The sequence below is a fragment of the Ornithodoros turicata genome, chromosome 5 (genome assembly GCF_037126465.1).
Source record: "Ornithodoros turicata isolate Travis chromosome 5, ASM3712646v1, whole genome shotgun sequence".
Classification (NCBI taxonomy): Eukaryota; Metazoa; Arthropoda; class Arachnida; order Ixodida; family Argasidae; genus Ornithodoros; species Ornithodoros turicata.
In genome coordinates this window covers 16,375,169-16,401,674 of record NC_088205.1, presented here as the reverse complement: position 1 = coordinate 16,401,674, position 26,506 = coordinate 16,375,169, and the positions used below count along the sequence as shown (strand labels likewise).

Genomic DNA, 26,506 nt, shown 5'->3' with positions numbered 1-26,506 from the left:
GATATATTTTGATGTATAAGATTGTGAAATCACGATGGAGCGCGAATTCTACTTCTGTCCCATTGGGTACAATGTGTAAGATTTCAAACGCCGGGGGAACAAAAGCCTTTATAGATATACGAATAATTCATTTTCGGCATAATTTCTTGTATATAGATCTCACAGGATCCAGTGGCGAACCAGTGAAAAGTGTCGGCGTTCTCCGTCAAAATGAAATTATACGTTTCTTATGCATTGCTTCTATGGGTGTAATGCAGGCGAAGCACGCTTTAAGTTTTTGTCCGCGAATCTTGGGCATGCTACATGCTGTTTTCATGAGAAGAGCCAAGCGGGAACACAAAGAAGGGGCTCAAATCTTGATCCCCCGAGAGGGCACTGTCGTTGTCCACAGACTCTTTCAGTACGAAGCTTTATCCCATCGATATAACCTATACTGCTCGTTCTCTTACGAAGGACTGAGCGAACAACAAGAACTTTATTTTTAAGATGAAGAATGGGGAATTTGACTGCGAGACCGTCTTTTGTGCTGAAAGGCTAGTTCAATGAGAAACAAAATTTCTGTTGATCGAATGGATTCGAGATTATGCCTCGAGCAAAATTATGCTCAGTTCAAAAATATTCTTCTTGTGTATGCAAATCATATGGTGAAAATAAATTCGTGACAGGTAACGCCTCACGGGCCTCAAACGCAAGCTGACGTCCCGTTTGGCTGACCTTTCCTCCCATTTCCACCCCCCCCCCCTTTGTTGTAATAAGTATATCCCCCCCTTAGTTTTACCCAGTTCTTTAATTTCTTTACCATATCATGCCAGGCTTTATGCCTGAATTCCCATGGCGTGCTACTTTTAACCTAATCGTTCTGCTTGTCGTTAGTCACTCATCACCACTGTCTTGACCAGCTCCCGTGGTATAGTGGTTAGGGTGGCCGAGACTGGGAGGTGACGCGGGTTCGAATCCACGCACCGGCTGTGCTGTCTGGGGTTTTCCCTGGGTTTTCCGGCAGACTTTCCAGACGGATGGCGGCACAGTTCCCATTGAAGTCGGCCCAGGACGCATACTTGCCCCTCTGTCCCCCACTCCTTCCTGCTGTCCTCTCTCCATCTGTCCACGTCTGTACGCCGCTCATAGTCACAGTTGCTTCTACACTGCGCTAACACGGAATTTAAAAACATAAAAAATAAACACTGTCTCGACGCATTATAGCCTGAAAGGAGTACAGAGGGCCATCGACATTTTTTTTTTTTTTTTTCAGATGAAGACGTCTGATGAAAGTGTGTGTGTCAATTCACTGAATAGCACGAAATGTTTTGATGTGTGCAATTTGTTTCCCAGAAAAAAAACAAAAAAAAACTCGCACACAGCTCCGCGCGTTCACGCTTAGCTCGCCAGTCCGGGTATAACGAGGAGGAGAAGCATGATGCCACGTCACTGATGGCATTACAGGGTCCACGCGTTCTGGTTCGCTGGTGAATGGGGGTTAGAGCCCTCTCCCTTTGCCTCCGTAAACTAGTTTTCCCAGTTCTCCCGGAGAAATGGGGATAGAAGGAGCGGTCGAATCATGACCGAGCCAGGAGCAATGCTTTTTCAGAGCCCCGAATAGCCGAGCAGCAGACAACATTTCTCTGAACCAATCAGCGGGCGCGAACTCTGCAGCGTCAGCGTGAAATCACAGGCAGATCACAGGATGGTACTGCTCTCCAGTCTCCACCACCGTTGCGCACGGTCGTTTTTTGCACTTTAAATCTGCGATGACTCTGTGGGGCGAATTACTTCTCGTGGTGCATCTTACTGGCCTGCTTACTAGTTTTATAGAGAGAAAATAGGGTGCTAAAAATGGCTTCTGTGCTAATTTAAGCGTGCACCTAGCGTGAAGTCTAGTCTTAGACAAGAGTTTCGTGCCGAATTCGGTCTCATCTGGCGTGGCGAGGCAAGATTTATGTTCCGGAATCGGAGGTGTCGTAAACCGAAGAAGTAGCAAGCATCCAATGACTATTCAGCCGGAAGGAGAACCATAGGAACAAGGACGTGGTGAACAGGTTGATTGTTGCCGCGTCTGCGATTCCTCCTCCTATGAACGTAGGGATTAACTCATTGAGCTGACAGGCTGAAAGGTGATGTGCTCCAAGGTCATAAGACTTCTACCGAACCGCGGCTTCCAGTCCGGTAGTATGCGATGATACACCGAAAAAAGTTCGGTCTCGATTTCCCTTCGGGCAGAATCGGGCTAGTTTTTCGTGCCATGCGGTTCAGCCACCCTAATCATCATCATCATCATCATCATCACCACCACCATCATCATCACTATATGTTGGAAAACTAGAACCGGTTCTCTCAACATGCGCAATTAGGGACAGGAAACAAAGTCTTGAACACTTTGCTGTGTTCCATTGGATTTAATAACTGCTCCCGTGGAGAGAAATACGCGATTTCTTATACCCACCACCAGCAACAACACACAGAAAAACACTAACATTCCGAAGCAACAACCCCCAACGCCACCACCATCCCAATTGCGCTAACCCAACAACACCAATCGCAAAACCACCGGCAAACAACTCCGAAACGAACGTGTCGACCATCAGTCTTTCTTCCGGGATAGCTGACCATTTGTTTCGTCCCGAGCAGTATTTCCCGCGAGACGACGTAATTGGCATCCAGCTCACTCACACACAGGAGCCAGTTCTCCCACTCTATATGGCACTCGTTCCCTGAAAATCCTCAGTTCCGTCCCTAATTCATTTAGCCCAAACGGCCGTTTTCGTATGGGATGCAGCCGATATAACAGCGCAGTGTCTTTCTTTTAAACGACATGGTCGCAATTGGCTTGTATGACGCCGTTGTTGGAATCGAGTAAGTCGGAAGCATAATTAATGGCACAGCGTGTCGTTTCCTTCTGCGCCATAGAGGGCACTTTCAAATTGGATTCAGTTCTGGGAGCGTGGATCGCGTGACAATAGCGCGAGGTTTTTCCGCCGTGGTTCGGTCCTGTAAATAGCTTGCGTGATGTTCTGAAATAAGGGATTTAAAGTTTTTTTTTATTGGATTGCGAAGTTAGGGCGAACGTGTTAAATATTTAAATGATCGCCAAAGAAAGGGTTTCTTAGAAAGTCTTGTTAGAGAAGAAACGAGTTGAAAAGACGGCAGGGTTAATTCCTCGAACTCCGTTTCCGAAGCTGAATGTTTTATTTTTAATTGATTTGTTGCAGCAGTGTTGTAGTGTTCCAAACCAGGAATAACAGAGACACAGTACTGAAGGCGTGTTCGCTTTCATAATGTTCCCATGAATCGTTTGATTTTCGTCGTCCTCGTAGGCCCGTATACGACAAAGTTGGGATAATTTGCGACATGAATATTGTCTAGCGAAAGGCAACTGATATTTCTGAAACTAAGTGTATCTGATAACGAAAAACTTGTTTAGATCACAAACGAGGGAATAAATTAGCCATTGTTTTATACAGGATTGCCTTCCGTCTCCTCCGTCCTCCTCAACCCGGTGGTGCTGATGGTGAAAGGGCTTGCTGTTGTCGGCCTCACAGAGGTGGGCAACGTCGTGACTGACGCCCTGGAGGAATGTGCGTCCTGGGTCGACTTCTAAAGGGAACTGTGCCGACATATATCTGAAAGCGTCAGAGGAAAACCCAGGAAAAACCCCAGACAGCACAGCCGACACCGGGATTCGAACCCGGGTACCTCCCAGTGTCGACGTGACATGGCCAGCACGCTAACCAACCCGGTGGTAAAAAGGTGTCGGTGTTGCTTCAGAAAGAGCTTGCCGTTGTTGGCCTCACAGAGGTGGGCAATGCCACGACTAACGCTCTGGGGGAATGTGCGTCCTTGGCCGACTTCTAAGGGAACTGTGCCGACATATGTCTGACAGCGTCTGAGAAAATCCAACCAACCCGAATTCATTCCATTTGAGGACGTTAGCCAATCCACGGAGAGCCTCGCCGTTGCTTTGTCTCGTTCAAGATAATTTATAGATAAGTTGCGAGTTGTCAATAAAGAAAAGAATAATTATCATGTCGCTGTTGCACCATAAAAGAAAGTCTCCGTGTCATCTGCTTCAGCGAATCGTTGCAGACGACATCAACATGACTGGCCGCCTGGGTGTCTAAATGTGGCTTGTTTCCACGGCAACCCGGATTCGTCACAACCACCGCCACAGTTTTCATGATTACCTTCGCTATGGTGCGTGGATGTGATTGGAAGGACTGCACATGACAGGGAGGAATAACAGCAGCTTGGAATTATTGTTGGAAATATCTCGTTCTGCGTGTTACTTAAGAAAGACTGAATGAAAACAGTGCATGCTTTTATTGGCAAGCTTCTGAAAAAGTTTAATTAACAGCGTTTTGTTTGTCTGACATAGTAGACAGGAAGATCAAAGCGGCAACTGCGTCGCGATATATTAGCTAACAAATTCAAAGTGCCTTAAATGCGTTCGCGGGAGGCTTCCCGATTGGCTGCACCGGTCCCCCGTGCTCTCTCCAGATTGGCTAGAGATGCTGCCGTAGCCTTCGCCTGATAGGTACTTGTCTTGCGGCAGCACCGAATGGCTTATTCTTCCGTCTGCAAAGGAAGGACAGGAGTTGATGGAACATTATACTGATTATACAGTGGGATAAAACGTTAAAAAAGCTGTTGAGCTGATGATGGAGCTGTACATGTTTTACAGCATGCATTTTAGTCAGCAACACGACTGTAAACTATTTTATTACTCCATATAAGTTGTTCTTATTTTTAACTTATTTCAAAATCGGTCAGGAATTTAATCAAAAAATATTTCTTGTATTGCAGCGCATAATATCCGCGTGCACACAGGTATTATTCGCTGTATATTTATATTAATAATTATATTAATCGCTATACAACCCGCTCTTCGCCAAGAAGCGTCATTATTGAGAAGTGAAAACGAGTAGTGAAAGGTTTACGAGTGAATTGATTGATTTATTGTTGATTTATCCGAGTGAGTACTTACCAGAAGAACACACAGAAGCCCTGACGTTAGTAAAACTGGACTTAGTCAGAGGGCACGAACTCTGAAACATCGTACGATAACCTCGTTAATAATCAATAGAACTGAATATGCACTCACGCGCAACAGCCAATCATGGCAGCCCACTTTCAATGAAAACGCATTCTCGCAAATCTATAAGTCGCTTTGTTTCAGCTGTAATAATTCCGAAGCACGCTCCAGCCATTTGACGTTCATTCAAAGCACACTCATGAACCGTTATGTTCATTACATGCACACTTATGCAATGCACACTCGGAGGATATTCACAATTCACACACACTAATGAGCCATTGTATCTTTACTGGAAACACACACGTGCGCGCTCATCGAGCGCTTGCATGTACAGCTATCAACACATATGTGCATGCCCATGAAGAGTTCCCCCTGAATTTTAGTCGTACGCAATCCCTTAGCAAGACATAACCTTCGCAGAACCACCGTGCGCTGGGAGAATCGTCGCATAGCAACCAGAAGACACAGGTCGCCTGCTTTTCTTCTGATGTTTTCATATCCGGTCCCTAAGATCACCTTCCAGACAGAATAGAAAAGGAACAGAGACGCAGATCCCGTTGCTCCAGGCGCTTATGCGACCCTCTATGGAGTACTTCCTCTGTCGAAGGTGCTGCCGGCCACAATAGCTTCAGGACTGTTCCTCACATTCTTCCTCGATGTTCCCCCACGGCATAGAGATCGAGCGAATGAAGACGATACACGTATTTTTACGATGTGCCTTATGCCCGAGCACCGCGTTTTGGCTTGCCCGAAAGATGAGTGGTTTCTCGAGGTCTGCTATAGGATACAATGAGGCCGCACGCGCGTACTTGACTTTTATAACCGTTTGCGTAGACGAAAAAGGTACAGTGTAACGTCGAAACGTTGAGTGCATCTTCAGAATTATTTGTTACCCTTGCAAGATCCCCCACATTACCCGAAGACTTTCAAATTTTATTAATTAATTTTCATGTATGAGTTTTTCCTGCCCTTCAACTAGTTCTCTGTCTTCTCTTTCCAGTAAGCAAATCCAGTTTTATGATCAGCAAAACCTTGAACGAACACTTACTCCCACATAACCACATCAACGCGTTTCAGTGGTGACCGTCTTGTTTGCACTACCGCTTGCCTCATAGCTCGCATCCGCATATAGATGGTTCGCCAAAATAAACTTCGGGGTTTGTAACACTGTAATCGTGAAAAAAAACAAAAGAAAACTGTCGTCATGATGAAAAAAAAAAACGTCAGATGGCGAAACTGTCGAACGCGGCGTTGCAGACGATATCGAAACGAAGTGAACAAGTGGAACTGAATGCAGACGGCTACTGTGCGAAGTCGTCTGCAACGCCGCGTTCGATCGTTTCGCCAAGACGGAAGGCGTGCTGAAACACATGCCGGTATAGCCTATTGGAAATGTTAGGCAGCGGCGTTTTTTTAACTTTCACGATTTATCCGCAGAAAAACGGACCAAGTGGCAGTATCGACATAAAGTTTGGGGCATAAGATGTCCTCTAACATCTACTTTAGCTTTCCGACACTGTTTCTACTTGTTTTATCTTCGTTACCAACCCCGAAGTTTATCTTGGCGAACCCTGTACATCCAGCGTTAGGGCACATTTAAGCTTGCTCTCCGCTCACTGTTTGCTCGCGCATTCGTAGAAAAAGGACGCGGGGGCAGGAAAGCAAGCCGCTTACCAGGGCTATGGAAAGCGGCGTCCCATTTCCGCCGTAATCGTCTTTCCCTCGTGCCTTTGGCTGTTGCGTCGTCGACCGAGAGCCGTACGCCGGCTGTTCTCCCGACGAAGGGTACGGCTCAGCGTAGGTCCGGTCTTTTGTGGGCTCTGAAAGAGATTTGACGAGGCTTAGTGACGGTGAACGTATACACGATGGTTGCGAGTGCCAAATGGTGAAATCTGCGAGACGGGGAAAGGTTACAACTACGTTGTAGGACGTTGAGGGTTGCAATAACCTCTAACGGGGTGTTGGGACATGAAAGCAGGTAGCTACTGCGGACGCTCGCTATTACAAAAGAGTGTGCGGTTAAAGTTTACTGGAGACACAGCGAAAGGGTTCTAAACAGAACGAAGGTTACTACTTTGATTATAGAAACAACAGCCATTCAGAATGCCTGAATTGTTTTTAGGGCATCAGGAATAATTGAAATAACTTTTTAAAATGCGCCAACCTGCGCGAAAAGAAATAAAAGAAACAAAATGTGTGCCAGTGAAGCGCCGTGATGTGAATGGTTCAGTAATTAAGACGAGCAATACTCAATTAACCATTAAGAATGTGATAATAAATACAAGCTGTCACAGTATGTTATGAAGTCTCGAAGCACATGACTTTTATGCAGGTTGTGCAATCTAGCGAACAGCCTTGTTCGAGACTGCGTTGTGCTGCACAACGCATAATTCTTAGCTGGTCGACGCTAGAGTGCGCATCCTGTGCAACAACGAAAGCCAAAAGCTGCACATGTCTTACTATGATTGCTGGACGCTGTAACGGCCTGAGGCTTCTTGGCGGGCGAGGCGTAGTAACTTGACCTCTGTGCAGTGCTATTTACCGTCGCTGCCTTTTGGCTGAATTCCGACATAATCATGGCACCGTCCAGGTACAATTTCCGTGGATGACCACCTGCACGGGAAGTGCAAGCAATTAAAAATATACCATTCAACTAGATCAATATGGAGGGAACGAGTGATCCGCTGCATGAACATCATGCATGTTTCTTGTTTTCTTTTTCGTTTCTTTTTGCGAGTGTTCGCGGTAGTTTAACATGCATATGTATTGATCACTGAACGTGTCAGAAAGGGGGGTGATCAGAGGTTACCACTAATCGATATTTCCCGATTGCAGAACATATCATAGCATTCGTTCTTTTCAGTAGTAATGTGATCCCAAATAAGGATACACTATTACAAACGTATTGATCTCAAGAAAGTTAGGACAAATGAATGTTGAGTCTGAACCCCCTCACTTACACGTCATTCGCTTCTATTAAAGTACTTTTGACCTTAATTTCAATGTTATCATATTTACTGCACTACAATCTCGGCCCGAGCTGAGAGCGCATTTACTCTTGACAAGGATTCAATCTCTCCCTTTAATTCATTTACTTTTTTTAACATCAACGTCATCCTACTTTCTTTCTTTTCTATTCATGTGTTATGAAATAGCCTATCCCGACAAATTTTTATATTTTCAATCCATGTATCAATCAATCAAGGATGACTCGCTGCAGCTCCAAACCATGGTTGAACTAGCGTATCATGATGTTACTCGATAACAGCACGGAAAACAAAATGAAGCAACAGAAAACAAGCCCCAAACTGCGCAGCGGTAAAACACAGTGTTTCTTTGAAAATAAGGTGTGGTCGAAGAACAGGATAAACACCACTCGCAAGACTAAACATGTCCTTGTACCGCGACACTACGACGGCTTGCAAGTTCGAGGCATCTCTGTTCCATCCCTGAGCGTTTTTTTTTTACGTTCCTTCCCCCTCTTTTTTCGCCATTCCTCCATCTGTTTTTAATTTGTTATTTCCGGATCGGTAATCATTATGGGCTGTCGCGCGCATTTCCCTCACGTGGTTCACCCACGGCATTCTAGGAGAGAAAGAGAGGTAGTAGCAAGATATCGATAAAGGAGGAGGGAGGAAGAAACGATTTGACCTTTCGTTCCGATCAGCCGGGAACAGTCATGGCGGGTCATCTGTAACGCGAGCCAATACACGCACATTGGAGAATTCCACCGGGGAATGTGCTGCGCTTTTCATTCGAGCCTTAATTTTTGCGTGTGTCGGAGAAACAGAGTGTGAAATTAAGAGAAAGTCCGGTAATGTTTCTTCTTCGGCTTCTTCTTTTTGTCTGATGATGTTTTATTTCAACAGCATCTTCCTTTTTCCGGTATTGTTAATCATAGACGTAAAGAAGAAGCCGAGAGACGCGGAACTGTAAAAAAAGGAATGAGGCAAACAAAAAATTATCATCTTTGTTCCGTGTCTCTCTGTTTCTTCTTTAGGTCTACGACGTCCTAGCTAGCATGCGCCCTCTCCATTCAGTCGATTGTTAATTAATCTCTTTTCAATTCTTTTCCTCAGCTTGGATATATAGTTTCTCCGCGGAGTCACGCGTTTCAGCAATGAATGACGGAGCGTGAGTTACTGTTATTGGTTACATTGTCCCTTAGATCTCGTACATGTAAGGTCGTCCATTTCGTTGTTAAATAGATGAAGTCTGCAATCCATATGCTGTAATTATGTAAATTACAGAGGCTGAGTCAGCAATTAGGACGAACACAATATTTGATTCTCACCAAAACGTCCGCGAGAACACCTAGTACACTGTCGAATTGTGGAGACTTTAACGATCTGGTGAAAGTAGATTAAAGAACCTCGGGATGGGAGCCTTCAATACTTCTAACAAAGAAGACGAAAGTAGTATCTGTTCAAAATAACGGCAGCTTCAGCCCTATAATACATCGGTAATGTAGAGTCGCACCATTGACCTACTCGAAGAAAGTGAGCTCTGATGAGCACAGGTGAGATGAAAGACACTGAGAAGGCAGGCAGGCCTATATGTCCGTAGCAGACACATCTTTGCGCGCATCAGACACATGTATGTATCGATAGAAGCGAGAGGTGATGTCACCTGTCACCAACACATGAGAACAGGAAGAAAAACCAAAGACCCAAAGACACAGAGACAAAAAGGGGACAACGCTTTCTCAAGAAAGTGTGGGGTTCGTCCCTTTTTTATCTGAGTGTTTCTGTTTTCCTTCCTGTCAACATGTATGTATGTACCAGATATATCTATGTCTGTACTCAAGATGCCTATATCTGCATATAATGAACTACTGTATCGGATATCTTTTTCAACCGTCCAAAGTGCGTACGACAAACGAACAAGCTTCCATTTCAACATCTCCATGCTTTTTTTTTCTTTCTATACCGAATCTATAGTCCCTAATCCATGTTCTAAAAACCAGACTTGTGCCCTTTACCGAAAAAAAAGGAACTAAATACCGTTACCCGTTACTTCAGAGGAAGTAACTAAATACGTTACACGTTACCAACATACAAAAGTAACGAGTTCTCGTTACTCACAGGTAACGTTACCGCCGCATAGTTAAAGGAGCCAACAAACATGCCGTCACTTGCCGTCGACTCTTTATTAATGAGGAATTGCACTTCAGAAGAAGCTGATACTCGAAATTTACCCCAGTGATCTTCGTTCTCTTTCGTGTGAAGACATCTGCTGCCGAGCTGAACAGTCGCTCCACCGATGCGCTGGAAGGTACCGCAGTGTTCAACCGGAAAACACAAGAAAAGACACCGGTTTTCGTGCCACCGATCACCAACGGTTCCCAAAAACAAACGAGGAGCTGCGTCATAATTTAGGGCGTTCAGAAGCTTAACAAAGACAAGAAAAGGCTAGAAGTCGAAACGCGTTTTTTGTAGCCATAGCACAATTGGTGCCCATTCTTGGGAAGGAGTGATGGTTGGAGATTATGGAAACAAGAGAAACGACAAGGGCCTTCGTTTTAGACGATTCAGCACGTATACAACAGATCCATCGAGGGACTGCAATAATACTTTGAGTCCCACGTGGTCGTGGGTCACGCAGGTCAAATCTGCACGCATTGCGCCACACGGAGTGCTGAAGAAAAGGAACGAGTAACGTCAGTAACGAGATACCAATTTTTGTAACTGATTTCGTTACTATTACAGGTTGTTAAAAAGTAACTGAATCGTTCCTTCGTTACCAAAAAAAAGTAACCGTTACCAAGTAACGAGTTACTTGTAACGAGTTAGGCACAACTCTGCTAAAAACGTACCGTTGGCATTGTGAGAATCGTAATGGGACCCTCGTCGTCGTAGGCAAACGTAGACAGCCAGAAGGGACACAAGAACTATGGCTGCCGATACAGCGACGGGAGCGACAACGGCCACGTTCTGGTGGAGAGGTACCGAGGACTGGTCCTGGATGGCTGTGGGAATCAGGGTTGCTACTGAAACATGGTCGACATAAACGCGTACTCGGCATTATTTCAACGTTGTCGGGACCGTGCAAGTATACATGTTAACACGCATGCGAATGTTTTCCAAACCACAGAAACTCACTCACCGGCGGCGGAAAGTGCTGGGGTGTGGAACTCGAAATCAGCCTGTGTTTGGCCTGCCTCGCTATGGGCAATGACGCTGACTTGGTACTGTCTGTCGGGAAGGAGGTCGTTGAGGACATAACTTCGGCTGCGGGGGCTTACGGTCTCTGCCATGGGTAGCCAAGTTGGATGAAACTTTAGGCGGTACTGGATGCTGAAGTGGGTGACGGGACATCCACCGGTGGACCAGGATCCCAAGTGCAGGATGGCGCTCGTGGCATTTGTCGTGATAAACTTGTCAACCATAGGAGATATTGGAGCTGGAAAGCGTATAAGCGGTTGAGGCACTGCTTGCGACACGGTTGTCTGAAATCAGCACCCCGTGGTTTATCCCATCTCAAATATTCAGGTGTTGCAAGATCATTTATTTTGAGTAAAAAACACGAGCAGCATATGGTCCCCCTTTAAATAATACAGTATAGGAACAACATTTTTCGTGACAAGCAAGTAAATATGGGTTGCAGAACTACTGACACGCGATTTCAGACAACCGTGTCGCGAGCAGTACATGTGCGGGACTTATGCTTACTAGACTTTCTCCCTGGATTTCTTTTAAATAATCTACTACCACTACGATTTAATACTGCTACTAATACTAATATGCTACCATATTCTGAGGAAAAGAGGAGTAATTTTAACAGGCATAGATGAATAGCCATAGCTGTTACTTCGGGACCGTTTGAGTCTGTGGCGGCCCTAGTGCCATCGCCACACTGCTGGCGCCAGCCGCGAGCTGGCGCGAATAAACGTGAATCAGTTCTCTTCGGATCTTTGCCAATGAAGGTTGTCTCCTCGTTCCTTCCTTCATTTTGGTGACCCGATGGTCAAAGAACAAGGATTCCGAGTCTAAATGCACTAAAGTTTCTGCGATGTTTAGGGACTATTTGTAGTGACGGGGAGTAAGATTCAGGGCAATAGAACTAAAATAGGAATTAATTGCAATGTAATGAACTAAAGGCCGTAATTACTCTGCAGTTCACTCCCTTTTCTTAAAGTATAAGGTTCATATGATTTTTGAAATAGTATTGATTGCTAGAATTTATTGTACACATACGACGAATTTAACAGATGTCATGCAGAAAATAAGTCACAAGAAAAAAAGTCATATTCTGGGAACTTTGTTGTTCTTAAACGCCTATTTCTTGATCGAGTACGAAAAATGACAAATAATATATAAAAGGTCATGCTATGTTCTATTTACACTCCTTAGTCTAACCTTTCTTCCATTTTACTCTCACGTTCATATTTTTCTCTGTTTTGATGGCATAACACAGAGAAAGACAGTAGCTGCCACAAAATTCATCCTCACCAGCTCCCTTCGTCCGCACTGTCACCTCGTCCCCGGGCTCTCCGGTGCCGAGGCTATTAGATGCTGTCATGTAGAGCCGGTAGACGGAGCCACAGTTGAGCCCTTCCAACACGAACGTTTGTCGGCTGGCGTTCAAGGGCATCTTCTTCCATTCCCCGTTGTCAGTGCCGTAGTGGAGCACGTACTCTGCGTCCAAAAGAGGCACGTACTCAGGACGTGACCCTTGCCCTGATGAGCGCTTCGATAGCTCGGAATGCGTTAAGCTGCGTGGACGCTGTTAGTTTCCGTTCTTGTTTACGTATACCGTGATGACGATGTTTGTGTTTGTGTTGCCGGCAGCGGCTGTGAAGGATGTTCAGGGTTTTACGACGTGTTTCGTGAGGTGGGTGTTAGGGGGACAATTTTGGTTACGGCTGCCGTTCGGAGTTGTCGGTGGTGTTCGCAAGTTTCTCTCTGTTCACGTCATCAGTTCATGATGAGGTTCGTGAGAGTGGACGAGATTTGAGAGTATTAGGACAACGTCTTTTTTCTTTTTTTTCGTTTTCATGAGATCAGCGAGATTGCGTTGTAGTAGTGTGTTCCGAGCGACACTAGCTGGATTGAAGGCTCGAGATAACTGGGTTATCAGTGAACAGTGAATGTTGTATCGCACTATTCTGAACAGTCCGTTAAGTATATTCTGAGCTGAAAAAAAAAAGAAAAGAAAACGAACACGTGCTCTCTTAGTCATGAGCTAAGGACGATTGCGCCTCACTTCCCCAGATAACGTCCCCTACTATTGCAAAATATGCCATTATGTTTATTTTATGTTATCTATAAACACCTATATCTATATCTATAAATATATATATATATATAAAGTATCGACAAATTATTTTGAGAAGCGTACCCCTCAAACGCGAAGCAAGAGCTTGTCCTGTGAACACTCGGTTTTGTAGCGTTATTTTCATGTACAACATTTCCACGTTCCACACTGCATCAGCAGTAACAACAGTACTTAATAATAACAACTTTACACTTACTTAGTAAGAACAACGTAATGGTTAAATGCAATATGTTTCGTGAATTTAAGTAAATATCCGTGCGTAATCGTGTTACTGACATTGTTTTGTTTACGGTCATGCAATAATAAATTAATTGTCTTCCATCTCTAGAAACAAAAGCTCAATCTCCATGTAATGAAATCAACAACACTTTGACCTTCCGCTATCACCTTTACCCACATCCCAAAATTCATTCTAGTACATGAAAAAACAACTTCGAAAACATATTTTCTGTATCACCTGAAATGCAACACTCCCAGTCATAAACCCTAAATCGATTGTGCCCTCGCCCATCTTTCTCCCATTCCTCCTCCGCCTCACTTTCGTATACGACCTTGAAACCTTCAATCTGCGATGAATCCGACTCATTACACGATCATCCAAACAGAACCATTCAATCTTCGCCGTTTTTCCGCCATGCTCTACCGCTCCCATCTATCGCATCTCCTGCAGCGATGACTGTTTGTGCTATCCTCTCAGTCGCTTGCCTTTCATCGGCCAAGTCAAATATCGCCTCGTTCTCTGACCTGGAAAATCGCTTAATTTCCGTTCTCCCCTCTGTCCTATCGCTGTGGTGAGATGAAAGTTGTGCCGGGTCAGGAGCTATCGATATGTCCCGTCCGCATTGTGGTGGCGCCGTCATTATCTGCGGACGTCGATAACAGTGTTCGGTTTGCGGAGAGCTTGCCGCAGGGTAGAGTACGATCTACTCTGTAGTGTACAGATGCAATCGAGTCGAGTATGGGACGAGAGTGAATGTAAGGAAAGGAAGGGACGCATCTAGGTTTCCAAGCTGTCTTGAGAGTGTGGGTGCTCAGGGAAACACAGGTACTTCTGTGCTGCATGTCAAGCAGCCAGTGGTGCCAACAGCAGCTCAGGAGTGATGAGTTACTTCCTAGTGAACCTTCATTTGTTATATTCCTTAGCACATTTTTTATCTGTGCATCACAGTATGTTCACTTGCTCGGTTACTTGGTTTGGTACACGTGAAGATGCCTGTAAAGCGTGCTTTGCCTGTAGGGTTAGGTTGCCTGCAGGAAAAACCATCCACCGCTTCCCCCATATTTTAGAGCATTATCAGTTGCATTGGTACGAAAAATAAATAAATAAATAACAAATCAGAAACTTTAAAAACGGATCATGTTCGAACATGGTATTAAGGTATCTTGTAAATTCTTTTACTTTGTAGAGTTTACTTTGTTTCGCTGGTTACCTTAGGTATCAGCTAGGTAACGGTAATAGTAACGGAAACAGAAACAAAATATTACCGAAATTGGAGATGGCAACGATAACAGAAACGAAAACGCATACCACGGTCCTCCATTACCGGAAACGAAAATTATCGTCCGGAGAATTCGGGCAATGGCTATTCCTGTTGTGCGATGGCATTTGAGTGACTTTTCATTGTATATTTGTATTTTGATGACTCCATTCCCTATAATGCTCTAAATAAGACACGAGATCATGGAAACGAAGCGCAATATTGGATCTCGAGGGTGCATCCCTTACTTATCTAGTCGTCCCAGTCCTCATAACTCCATCACATCAACACATGAGACTTACACAACATAAACACCACGCACTCTATTTCACCATAGCACGAGGATGAGAGCCTAGAATTTTAACTAATTTATTTATTTTTTACTTTTTTCATTTCGCCGTGGGTGTGGTAGTATTGCTTACTACTGAGAGCGTCCGCCTATGAATGAGGCATTGGATGAAGCTCACGCCCATCTTGAGTTGCTGGACTCAGAGTGACTGGAGACAGAAGACTGACTGGAGACTCAAGACATGTTCCTACATTTTTTTTTTAAAGCTTGCGAGATGTGCACATCCCAACAACGTAGAATTACTTGTGTAGTGTGTACGCGTGACACCCACCTGAATTTGGGCTAAAGTGAGTGCTGACAGAGCCGGACGGGCTGCCCTCCCGCAGCTCAGTAACATCCGTTCCATTACCGGAAACAGTAACAGAAACGAAATTGAAAGGCTGGTATCAGATACGGAAAACTAAATGAAAGTATACCAGTAACGAAAATAGAAACGGTAACGTAAATACGTCCGTTACCCGTCCCTGATCAGAGCTATCGACGGCCACAGAATACTGCCTTGGCGAAATAAGTATTGCAGCCTACATTTCTATGCCTAACAGTACACTGTTTGTGCAGTGTCTGTTTCAGTGCTAGAGGTTGTGGTTGCTGTCTGACTTCACGTTGATATTATATACGTCACTAAAGTCTCATTGGAGTTAGCGGACATCAAATTAGGCAACTATACCCACCGTACCATGTACTGGAATTGTGTGCGGGATTATACTTTCTGTGCACAGTGGTCATTTTGTGAGAGTTCGATTCATCAGTGCGCCGTCTATTTTCTGTCACTGCATAAGTGCCAGGGACATTTGCCTAGCTGTTACCCCAAGGAGAATTATCTCCCACCCTATCACACTGGGGCTTCACTTGCAGTATAATCGAATATGTCGTGCGTTGACATGTTCGACTGCACCTGCTATTAGATCTTCGATCAGGCAATAAATACCTCGAAAAAACGAGCGTAACACACGATAATCCCTGTCTTCGTTCGCAGATATTCATCATCAACAACCTGCTTTCTTTCGAAACCCTCAACGCAATCAATACGGAGATCCAGCTATGGTAACCGAAAGACAGAAAAAGATGGGGAGACAAGAAAAGTGCACCTTCTAACAATATTACTCTTGTTATTTCTTTGTTCTTCGTATCGACACAAGAAATCTTAGCTCGTCTTTCCTGGCAAAAATCAATGAGAGAATAGAAGAAAAAGAAATAAAACTTTGGTTTTCAGTGCCGGTCGCGCACAGTGTCTTTTTTACCTTTGTGCTAAAAAAGAAAAAAAAAAGAGAGCAACCGGATTTTACCGCAGAGTTGGATCCAGACAATAGTCCGTGTCTATGCGATAACGTAAGAAAGGGTCTGGCGACCAAAAAAAAAAAAAAAAAAGAAGTAGTTCCGGGCGTGAAAATGGTCCGGCTGGTTTTTCACCCATCGATTTGACATTGATTCTAAGAAAGCCAGCGAGGTCGCCCTTGCTTTCACTCGTTTTTATCTTGTTTGTTTGTTTCACATTTCCCTTTCTTACGAAAGCACATACACTGACGTAGAATGTAGTTTCTATAGAAAGAAGACAAAGGGTCCGCATTCGACAGTGTCATGTTATTAGAGTTAAAGAAAATATACTGTTTTTCGGGCGCTCATTTCCCTTATCTTCGCCTCGCTGTCTTGATTTCCTTCTTTCATCTCGTTCTTTTCTTGTGGTGCTGCTGTGGAGTGTCTCAAACCCCATTTTAGGGTCTGTTCACACGAGGCGAGTTTAGTGGCGCCCAACCAGGTTGCGGTGCTAGGTTGCTCCGTGTGAACGGGTTGCTAGAGTTTCAGCACGGATCGCCCCCACGAGCGATAGTTCTCCCAAGCATCAAGCGCAATCTGTCCATCACTTGGCTCCGAAGACACCCAATCGCAATTGCTGGCTGTCGTGGCGTCACTTCCGAGACGTAAATTCCGCAGCCCAGCCGGCGCGGCTTACGAAGACGATGCTAGCAGCATGAAATTTTCCCAGGCAGTTCATGCAATATGTTTCACGAGAAAATGTTCTTGAATATTGTCAACCGTCTTTTCAGTTGTAGCTCTCGTGCGATTGGACGAAGGTGACCATGATGATAGGATGCCTCAATACTAGCCCCCTCTGCATACACAGATGGAGCTAGTATTCTGGCCACGACCTACTAGATTATTATAACGACCATGTCATAGCCACCCCTTCCCAGCGCCGCATTTGGAAGCCAGCGGCGGTGCTACTCACCCGCCCGGTTATTGCTCCCTCAACTTCTACAATACTTTGTAATTCAGCTTACCTTAGTATTTTTGTACAAGCGGTGGATATACCACGGGAGATACTTCTTTCAAAAGTTCATTATCATCATCATACTACGCGTTTTCATAGGAGCTGTTGCTGTCGTCTGCTACGGTAGTCGTACGTCCACTTCTGCGCGTTCAAAATTCAAATTTCCATTGTCCAATCACGATGTAGATCCCGCAGGCCGATGAGTAGTGCCACTATCGAATCGTGCGGGCGGGCTCCTCATAGGGGTTGCCGATTATGACATAGTCGTTGTAATCTAGTAGGTCGTGATTCTGTCACCATAATGATGACATTTTCTCGCGCCACCTCACGAGTTAGTTCAACACTACGATGCAGCGAATTGCACGCCGTGTGAAAGGGGCCTACTCCCTGCAACGTTAGTTGCGTGGAACCGTTGCCGGAACGTAGGTGCAGCAAAAGCTGTATGTGTGAATCGATCCTTACTCATATTGTGTGTTTGGAAACAGCGCAGGAACAGAAACACGGGTGGATCTGCGTTAATTTTTGATTGGTTACGAATGATGAAAATTCCTAGAGAGGTTACAAGCGTATTATTTATTATGATTCGGTGTATATATATGTATATAGCAGCGTACACATGTTGACGGATGGAGAGAGGACAGCAGGAAGAAGTGGGGGACAAAGGAGTTAGTATGCGTCCTGGGCCGACTTCAGGGGGAACAGTGCCGGCATTCGTCCGGAAGGTCTCCGGGAAACCCAGGGAAAACCTGAGACAGCACAGTCGGTGGTAGGATTCCAACCCACCACCTCCCAGTCGTCAGCACGACCTTGGCTATCACCAACGAGCAGGACGCCTTAACCCGCTCGGCCATGCCGCTGGTATATGTATATGTATTTGACCAAATACGACACTTAGAAAATTACATTTTCCTCCTTAATCTGGATAGCACTATAATACAATCCCTTGAGTTCCTTTACTACTATTAACTAGCAGACGAGTAGTCAAATAACAAAAGGCCTCCCGTTTTCTTTCAATTCCTTGCGTGGTTGTCTCAGTACAATTAAATCGACTAGTGCTCTGACTGTTAAAGTAACTCTTGCCTCCAACGTTACTTAAGGCTAGAAAAAGCGAGTCTTCTGCTACCCACCTTCATCTCGTTGTTCACTCGAATCTTCCTTTCTTGTTTTTTTTTTTTTTTTTTATGCGAGTGAAACCCACTTGGCTTGAAAGTTCACGGTAGCGACAATATTAAAAGTTCCAAAGCCGCTTAACGTGGAGGCGAATGTCGGTTTGGGAGCAAAGAAGGGCTTCCGCTCCGTCTAACGTGCTTGGTGCCGTTCGCCCCGAGGCGACGCCAAAGGACAGCAGTGCCGTAATTGGGTACCAACCTGTGACAAGCGATTTGTCTTTCGAATCCCTTTCCCAATGAACAGAGAGTGACGAGGAAGACAGTGCCACGGCCTTGATAGATGGCGATGTAGGGGGCGCTGCAAGAGAAATTGGGAGCAATTAAAGACACGTCTGATATTGCAACGAGTCCAATTGCGTTTTCCTTTTTTAAATAGGTAATCTATAGTTAGGTACATCGTTTAGGACGTACCTAACTAAAGATTTGCACAAATACGATAGTGATGAACTGATGATGATGATGATGACGTGCTTGCTGACACAAAGCAAAAAAAAAAAAAAAAACCATGATGCGTTAAACAATAGTAGAAGGATGCATTGATGGATGAGACAAACTCTGATAAAAGCATGATCGAGGCAAAAGGGATTGCGTTGCGTTGTGTTGTGAGTAATTTAAATGTCGAGCATCAATGCGAAATGACCAGTTTTTCTAAAAGGTTGATGATATCGTTAGCTTAGATAAATTTGGAGACATTGTTCTCATGAGAGGACGGGTTCAACACGAACCACACAAAAAAAAAGAAAAAAAAGAAAACATCAATACTTTTCGTATAAGACGCATCGCATAGCTCGCGTGACGCAGTTCTGCGTTAAAACGGTCGTCACTATTTGTTAACTATTCGTTGGTAACATTCAGAGAACGCTGTACCTATCGGTATTAGCATTATTTACGTGGTAAGAGCGCTATCCGTCAAACTCACAAATATAGTTATTATTGATGTTCCAGTTGTCCATGCAGCCCTTGGTTGAACGCGACAAGCCGCTCCCAGTATCCCCCAAATATATCCCCCAACTTTCACAATGCTACGACGCACCAAAAGGTCTCCCGCAAATCCCGCACAAATGAAGCCATCCCGAGTCCCTTTTATCCCGACGTGCCCAGTGTTTGCAACAGCCCAGCCAACATCCGCCATAATTTAGCTGCCACGCACTTCCTATTATTTATCCCCTCATTCCAACCGGCGATGGCCCTGCAGCTAACGACACAATGAAAATCAAAGACAAACATCCCAAAATCCATAGTTCTCTCTCCGGCCGTTGCGTGTCGCTTGCTACCTCCCCAGCAATCTCGTCTGCTTCCGAACGGCCATTTTTGTTTCCAAGAAAGCTGCCCACGTGACAACCAGGTGCGTGACAAAATCTATTTCATTATTACGAACGGCGCGGGATGGAAGATTGGTATTTGTCTTTCTTTTTCTCGTTGTCTCTTGTGGAACCCGTCTTCCTGTTTATCCCGATTGATATAACGTGTCCCCGTTTCCCCAACGCGTTGCAGATTGCTTTCTGTTTAGCCTCGTATAAGCGATATCGACATTTATGAATGCGTTTAACGAAACTTTCTTCCCGTAAGGCAAACGTTTGCGGCATCGTTCGGACGAGTTGTGCCTGGTTGTATGGTGCTGGATGACGGGAACTCGAGTTGCAAGTTCAAGTTTAATATTGGTGAATTACAACTGCCCCCCTGAGCCCGCCTAAAGGGGCGCCAAAAAGACATCTTTCGGGCGACAAGGATACGAGAGTGGGGGGCGCAAAGTTCCCACTTGTCCCCCGGGAGGCGAAACCTAGACGCCGGCCCTGGTGGCGTTCTACAGCTCTGCAATTTTCACCTTGTAATATTTTGATTCACGAAGAAATTAAATTAAATTCCAACAAAGCAGATAATTATATTCGCAAGATTTTCTTCGTGCGTATTCCACACAAGCCCGTGTGTATGAAACATGTCAATAATCATATAGCTGAGGGGCGGAGACGGTCTTGGCAAAAAAAAAAAAGCACTCGACGCATCACTGTACATGAAGCTTTACAAATGGTGCCAAGTCATGTCGCATGCAAAAGACAAACATCTCCTATCCTTTCCACTCATTGTCCTTCCTAGCCTCTTCTGCTGACTTAGTAAACTAGCAAAATAACCGCCCAAAGAGCTGAAAAAAGAAAAGAAAAAGAAACAGGGTGTCGCAAAGCACTTTTCTATTTACACTGTAGAATAATTGAAAGCCATTAACTCGGCGACATCGTTTCATGGCGGGGACATGCTAATATTTCACTCGGAGACAAACACCATCGCTGCTATTGTGTCCATCTAATTTGCGTAAAGATGTAAAACCAGTCCTGCGCATATAGCCGGATCTCTCTCGCTTCTGCAACTTCGTCTTTTGTGTCCCTGCGCTTTCTCTCTCTCCTTCCCCCTCTGCTGATTGTTGAGGCTTTCAGCGAAACGTAATTAAGGCATAATAACGGACGACAGAAAGCGCTGCATAACGGCGAAATAATGAAGGGGGACATGCACCAAAGTGGTGCCCTCTAGAAAAAAAAAAAAAAAAAAGCAGAAAGAAAGAAATAATGGGCAACATTTGAGACGCGACACTTGGTGTGCCTGTTTGTGAAGCTGAAAAATATCAACCTCAGTGTGCCTTTTATATTACTTATTAGTTTCTATTTCGTGCTGTATCTTTTTTCTCTTTTCTTTTTTTTTTGCGGTGTCTTGGGAACATAACGGCCTCCTCTCGGCAGCTCTTAATGACTAGCAGACATAATTAGTGTGTTTTTCTACTTCACACAAAGCCGTGGCGAGAAGTAAGAAGTGTAGAAGTGTTTCCTTAGCTTAGAAAAAAAGAAGAAGAAGAAGAAGAAGAAAGGAAAATGAACTTGTTCTTATTGTGTCCAGCAGCGCACGTTTGTCATGAATCCCGGGATTATTTTGCATGTGTGTGTTCAGTGATGACTTGTGTAATCTGTAAGAAAATAGATGAGCACATGAAGAGCTTCGAATAAGAGTTGTCTGATTTTCGTTTTTGGTATTCAACTACATTATGTAGAAGATGTGCTTGTTAGCATTTCATTATATAGGCAAAGACATGTGAGTACGTCCATTTCAACAATAGCCTGGAGATGGTATTTTCGGTTTATTTCGCAGCCGCTTTTAATGAAACCCAAGATATGTACTTCTGCACGGCGCCACTCATATACTGCTTACACACACACATACAGGGTGTCCCAGAAAACGTGTCATTGAATTATAATAAAAAAACTACGCCACCTAGAATCATGCGGTCAACGGCATTTGTTCTTGCTAGGTTTTTGCCAACTCCTGGTGTGAATATCATGTATCGTAGGTTTAATTATGTAAATGTTTGCGAACTGAACTCGGAAATTTGCCAAGTAAATGTCACTTTTTTACCCCACCAATATGAAGAGCGTGCCGGATTCACTCAAGTTCATGGTAATTGACAGTGATATTCACGAGCTATGCCATCGGAAAAAATAGCCGAACATCATGCTTTTCGTAGCACCGAACCATAACGCGCGACGACTTTTTGAGCGTAATCGCTCTTAGTCTGATGAAAGGAGGTTCCAAACCCAACCCACAGAGTGATAGCAGAAAAAGTGACAGTTCCTGAAATTGGGAGAGGGAAAGTGCGATCCCAGCGAAAGTCGGACGCGCTAAGCCATACCTGTGTTATCCCTTTCTGCGTTGCAGGTGTGGGCTGGGTTTCCAACCTCCTTTCGTCGGACTGACAAGGATTGCGCTGAAAAATTTGTCGCGCGCTAGCTCCATAGAGCATGATGTTCGGCTATTTTTGCTGATGGGATAGTTCCTGAATATCCCTGTCAATTATCATTAATTTGGGTAAATTAGACACGCTCTTTACATTGGTGCACTCTTAAAAATGAACTTCACCACATAGCACGCTCCTACCAACCATCATCCCGAGTGACATCTTCCCTTCCTTGATTTGTTGAAAACGGGAGGCGTACGCCTTTTGACACTTATGCAGAAATGTAAATTGTCACAAAAAGGCGTACGCCTCCCGTTTTCAACAAATCATGTCACAGAACGATGTCACTCGGGATGATGGTTGGCTTGGAGCGTGCTATGCGGTGAAGTTAATTCTTAAGAGTGTGGGGTAAAAAAGTGACCTTTACTTGGCAAATTTCCAACTTCAGTTCGCAAAAATTGACATAATTAAACTAACGTTACATGACATCAGGAGGTGGCAAAAACCTAGTAAGGACAAATGCCTTTGACCGCATGATTCTAGGTGGTGTAGTTTTTTTATTATAATTCAATGACACGTTTTCTTGAACACCGTGTATACAGGGTGTCCGGTGAGAAAGTGTCATTAAATTTCTAAAAATAGGTTTAACTTCAGAAAATTATGAAACTACTTGGAATACACACACACAGACTTTTGACACAGATTCAGACATTTGCATTCGCGTCACACATTAATTCAGCTACTTTTGCTAACTGAACTCGAAAATTAGCCAAGCAAAGGTAACGTTTTTTCTTGATGAATTCAGTAGCCAATGGCCATAGCACACTATTCCAACCGAAATCACAGGTTTTTTCAGCAGATTTGTACAAAAATTTGACAGCCGCAAAACCGTCCACGTGCGAGGTGCGCTTGCTGATATTTACGTTTGCGGAAGTTTTCGTTCCCTCCAAATACCCTCCCTCCCATGCCAACAAGGACATAATCACGCCTTCCGCCCTTATCAACGTGCATACCGTCAGTCCCCAACCACTGATAACGCCGGTTACCGCTGTAATGCCCTCGATCGGGTGTGGCTGTTTCGACTTTCCCTCTATAAAGGCAGAGCCAGCATTTACGCAAACGCAAATTTCACGGAGCACGCATTGCCTAGTGACGGTTTTGCGGCTGTCAAATTTTTGTACAAATCTTCTGAAAAAACCTGTGAGTTCGGTTGGAATAGTGTGCTATGGCCATTGGCTTCCGAATTCATCAAGAAAAACGTTACCTTTGCTTGGCTAATTTTTGAGTTCAATTAGCAAAATTAGCTTAATTAATGTGTGACGTGAATGCAAACGGCCTGAATCTGTGGCAAAAGTCTGTGTGTGTGTATTCCAAGTAGTTTCGTGATTTTCTGAACTTAGGCCTATTTTTAGAAATATAATGACACTTTCTCACCGGACACCCTGTATATGTATACAGGGTGTTTCAAAAAACGTGTCATTCGGACTTTATAAAAAAACGGGGCGACGGAAAAATGCGGGGAAAACTGCATTTGTGTGGCAACTGAATTTGCGATCTTGCAAAAATATTTCAATTTGATTTTAATTAAAATAAATTGAATTTCTTTAATTGAACTTCAAAATTTCCCAAGTGAACCTAACTTTTTTTGACAGAATTTGAGAGCCCATAGCGAACTTAGTCAGATCCACCAAGAAATCCGCTCAAAATTGCAAATGGTACTGCCCAAAAAAATTCCCGAAATTGAGGCTTCAAAGTTTCGGGTATTCAACGGCGCATCAAATCAGTCGCAAAGATGCGCAGAGAGCAGCACATACTCCTGCCCCCATGAAAGATAGAAGGTTAAAAAAAAAGAGGGCGGGAAAAAAGAGGTGGAATCATTTTTGTTTGCCGCTTATCAACGTATGGTGCAATGTCAATCGCCTTGTTATCGGCACGTCTTGTGCTGCACGCCGGTTCGGCGATAAATTGTACTAGCTTCGTGGGGGCAGGAGTATGTCAGGCTCTCCGCGCATCTTTGCGACTGATTTTGTGCGCCGTTGAATACCCGAAACTCTGAAGCCTCAATTTCGGGACCTTTTGGGGGCAGTTCTATTTGCAATATCGAGCGAATTTCTTGGTGGATCTGACTAAGTTCGCTACGGGCTCTCTAATTCTGTAAAAAAAAATCGTTAGGTTGACTATTAGACTATACATTATTAATAATTTAGTAAATTATAAAGTTCAGCTTCGGTAAAATTGTGCCCGTAACCGGGTTTTAGAGCTTTTTATTTCCGCGTAACACCGCGAAGCAACGCTAACTACGTACGGAGTGCCGTAGAAAAATGGACAGGAAAACAAAGAAAAAAAAAAGGAAGACAAGGTGCTATCACACGTTCTGGGTAGACTTCAGGGGAAATTATATCGATATCTCTCCGGATAGTCTGCTATAAATGCGACGAAGACAACCCAGACGCTGGCAGGGTTCTATTCTGCTACCGCACACTCTTTAGCCTAATCTTGAGGTAACCAGGTTGAATGGCCTGTCCTCTCAACCTGCCGTTTCAGTTGTTCATTTCATCGCATGCAGATGGCAAACAACCTAGTCGGCATAAACATTATTTCAGTGTCGTCTGTTTATCCTTCTTTCTGAAAAGATAAAGCAAATAGGACTGGAAAGAAAAACGGTAGAGAAAAGAAAGGTTTCCGCGTGTTTTCTATTGGATGACGGAGTCCCTCAGTTGTTCATCGAACTGTGAATAAAGAGAGAAGACTGGAATAGAATAAACGTGTTTTTGTCTTCATTGGTATTCTAATTTTTCGCCTCGGATTCACCAATGCGCATGTTTTTTGTGCACTACATACACAATCTTAAAACAGAACTTCACCGCATAGCACGCTCTTAGCCCCACCATCCCGTATGAGATCGTTCTGCCCCCTGATTGGTTAAAAACAGGAAGCGTAAGCCTTTTTGTGACACATATGCAGTTATGTTAATTGTCACAACGTTGTGGGGGTTCTGGGGCATGACGAGATGGGCTTGCCGTTGTTGGCCTCACGAATTGTCGCAAAAAGGCGTACGCCCTTCGCTTTCCACAAGTTAGTGAGCGATAACAGTATCATTCTATGCAATGGTTGGCCTTCACCGTGCTATGTGGTGAAATTCTGTTTTAACAGCGTGGTGCACGCTTAAAAATGAACTTCACCACATAGCACGCTCCTAGCCAAACATTACCTCGAATGATATCGTTATCTGCCCTGATTTGTTAAATACGGGAGGCGTACGCATTTTCTGTGACAATTATGAATAGCATAAGTGTCACAAAAAAGGCGTACACCTCCCGTTTGCAACAGTTCGTTTAGATGGCTGGCTAGGAGCGTGCTATGCGGTGAAGTTCACTTCTAAGAATGTGGAGTTTTTGAGGCTTCTCGGACTTTCTGATTAACTTGTCACACATCATCTCGTTCATTCTGTCACCCATTCCCCGTGTACGTACGCAACATTTAGTAACACCGTTCACATGTCGACATACCACATGACGCAGCTCGCTATTTCATTCTGGTACGGGAGATAGCAACGAGGTTGAACACGATCGCACCGCCACCATCATTACCTGCCAAGGATAGGTGGATATATATAATGCAAGACGTAATACCTCCCGCGAACTTGCACGTACGGACACTTGCATGCAAATGCCCAGTTCGTATCAGTGGCCTTGGCACGAGACTGTGAATAATAGACGCACTTATTACACTGATAACATCAAACATTAACGGCCTCCTCATAGTCTCTCGCGAAATTTAACCTGCAACGGTAAGGCACGAGTACGTCTACTAATATGTTACGCAGGATTAGCGCGATACGTGATATGTATGCATATTAGAGACAGCATGTGTGCATAGTGGGCTTTTGCGTTGCATGATTTGTTTTCGTGCACGTCGGGAGTTTTGAAATGTGTTTGCTGTCACGCGGTGGCACTAGTTGGAACTATCATTCGGAAGGTGGACGGACGAAACACGCTTATTGCAGTCAGAGCCGTATATTAAAAGGGAGTATGGCCACAAGGAAGAGCCTCAAAAAGAGACTCGACCTGTCAATCACTGTTCCGGGCCTCTGATAGGTTTGCTTTTTAGCACGGGTGTCGCCATGGCATCTGACTGCCACCCAAAATGGCGACTTAAATAAACACGGTGAAGCGGGTATTTCGTGACAAAAACTTTTCACAGACTACTCTGATTTTACG

At 44.4% G+C, this 26,506-nt stretch overlaps 1 protein-coding gene across 2 annotated transcripts in view; it reads right to left on the bottom strand.

The window, feature by feature from the left end:
* Positions 1 to 4,307: 4,307 nt before the first annotated feature.
* LOC135394113 (cell adhesion molecule Dscam2-like) overlaps positions 4,308 to 26,506 on the bottom strand; it is a 311,175-nt gene continuing 288,976 nt past the window's right edge. Inside the window, exons 19-26 of one of the 2 annotated variants that reach the window (XM_064624628.1) lie at positions 18,771 to 18,869; positions 12,481 to 12,666; positions 11,135 to 11,431; positions 10,845 to 11,018; positions 7,490 to 7,642; positions 6,704 to 6,849; positions 4,979 to 5,039; positions 4,308 to 4,569 (exon numbers count right to left, since the gene is read on the bottom strand). In XM_064624628.1, the coding sequence (XP_064480698.1) occupies positions 4,409 to 4,569; positions 4,979 to 5,039; positions 6,704 to 6,849; positions 7,490 to 7,642; positions 10,845 to 11,018; positions 11,135 to 11,431; positions 12,481 to 12,666; positions 18,771 to 18,869 (1,277 nt within the window). In that variant the 3' untranslated portion in view covers positions 4,308 to 4,408. The remainder of the gene's footprint in view (positions 4,570 to 4,978; positions 5,040 to 6,703; positions 6,850 to 7,489; positions 7,643 to 10,844; positions 11,019 to 11,134; positions 11,432 to 12,480; positions 12,667 to 18,770; positions 18,870 to 26,506) is intronic. The other variant, XM_064624629.1, reaches the window with a different exon arrangement.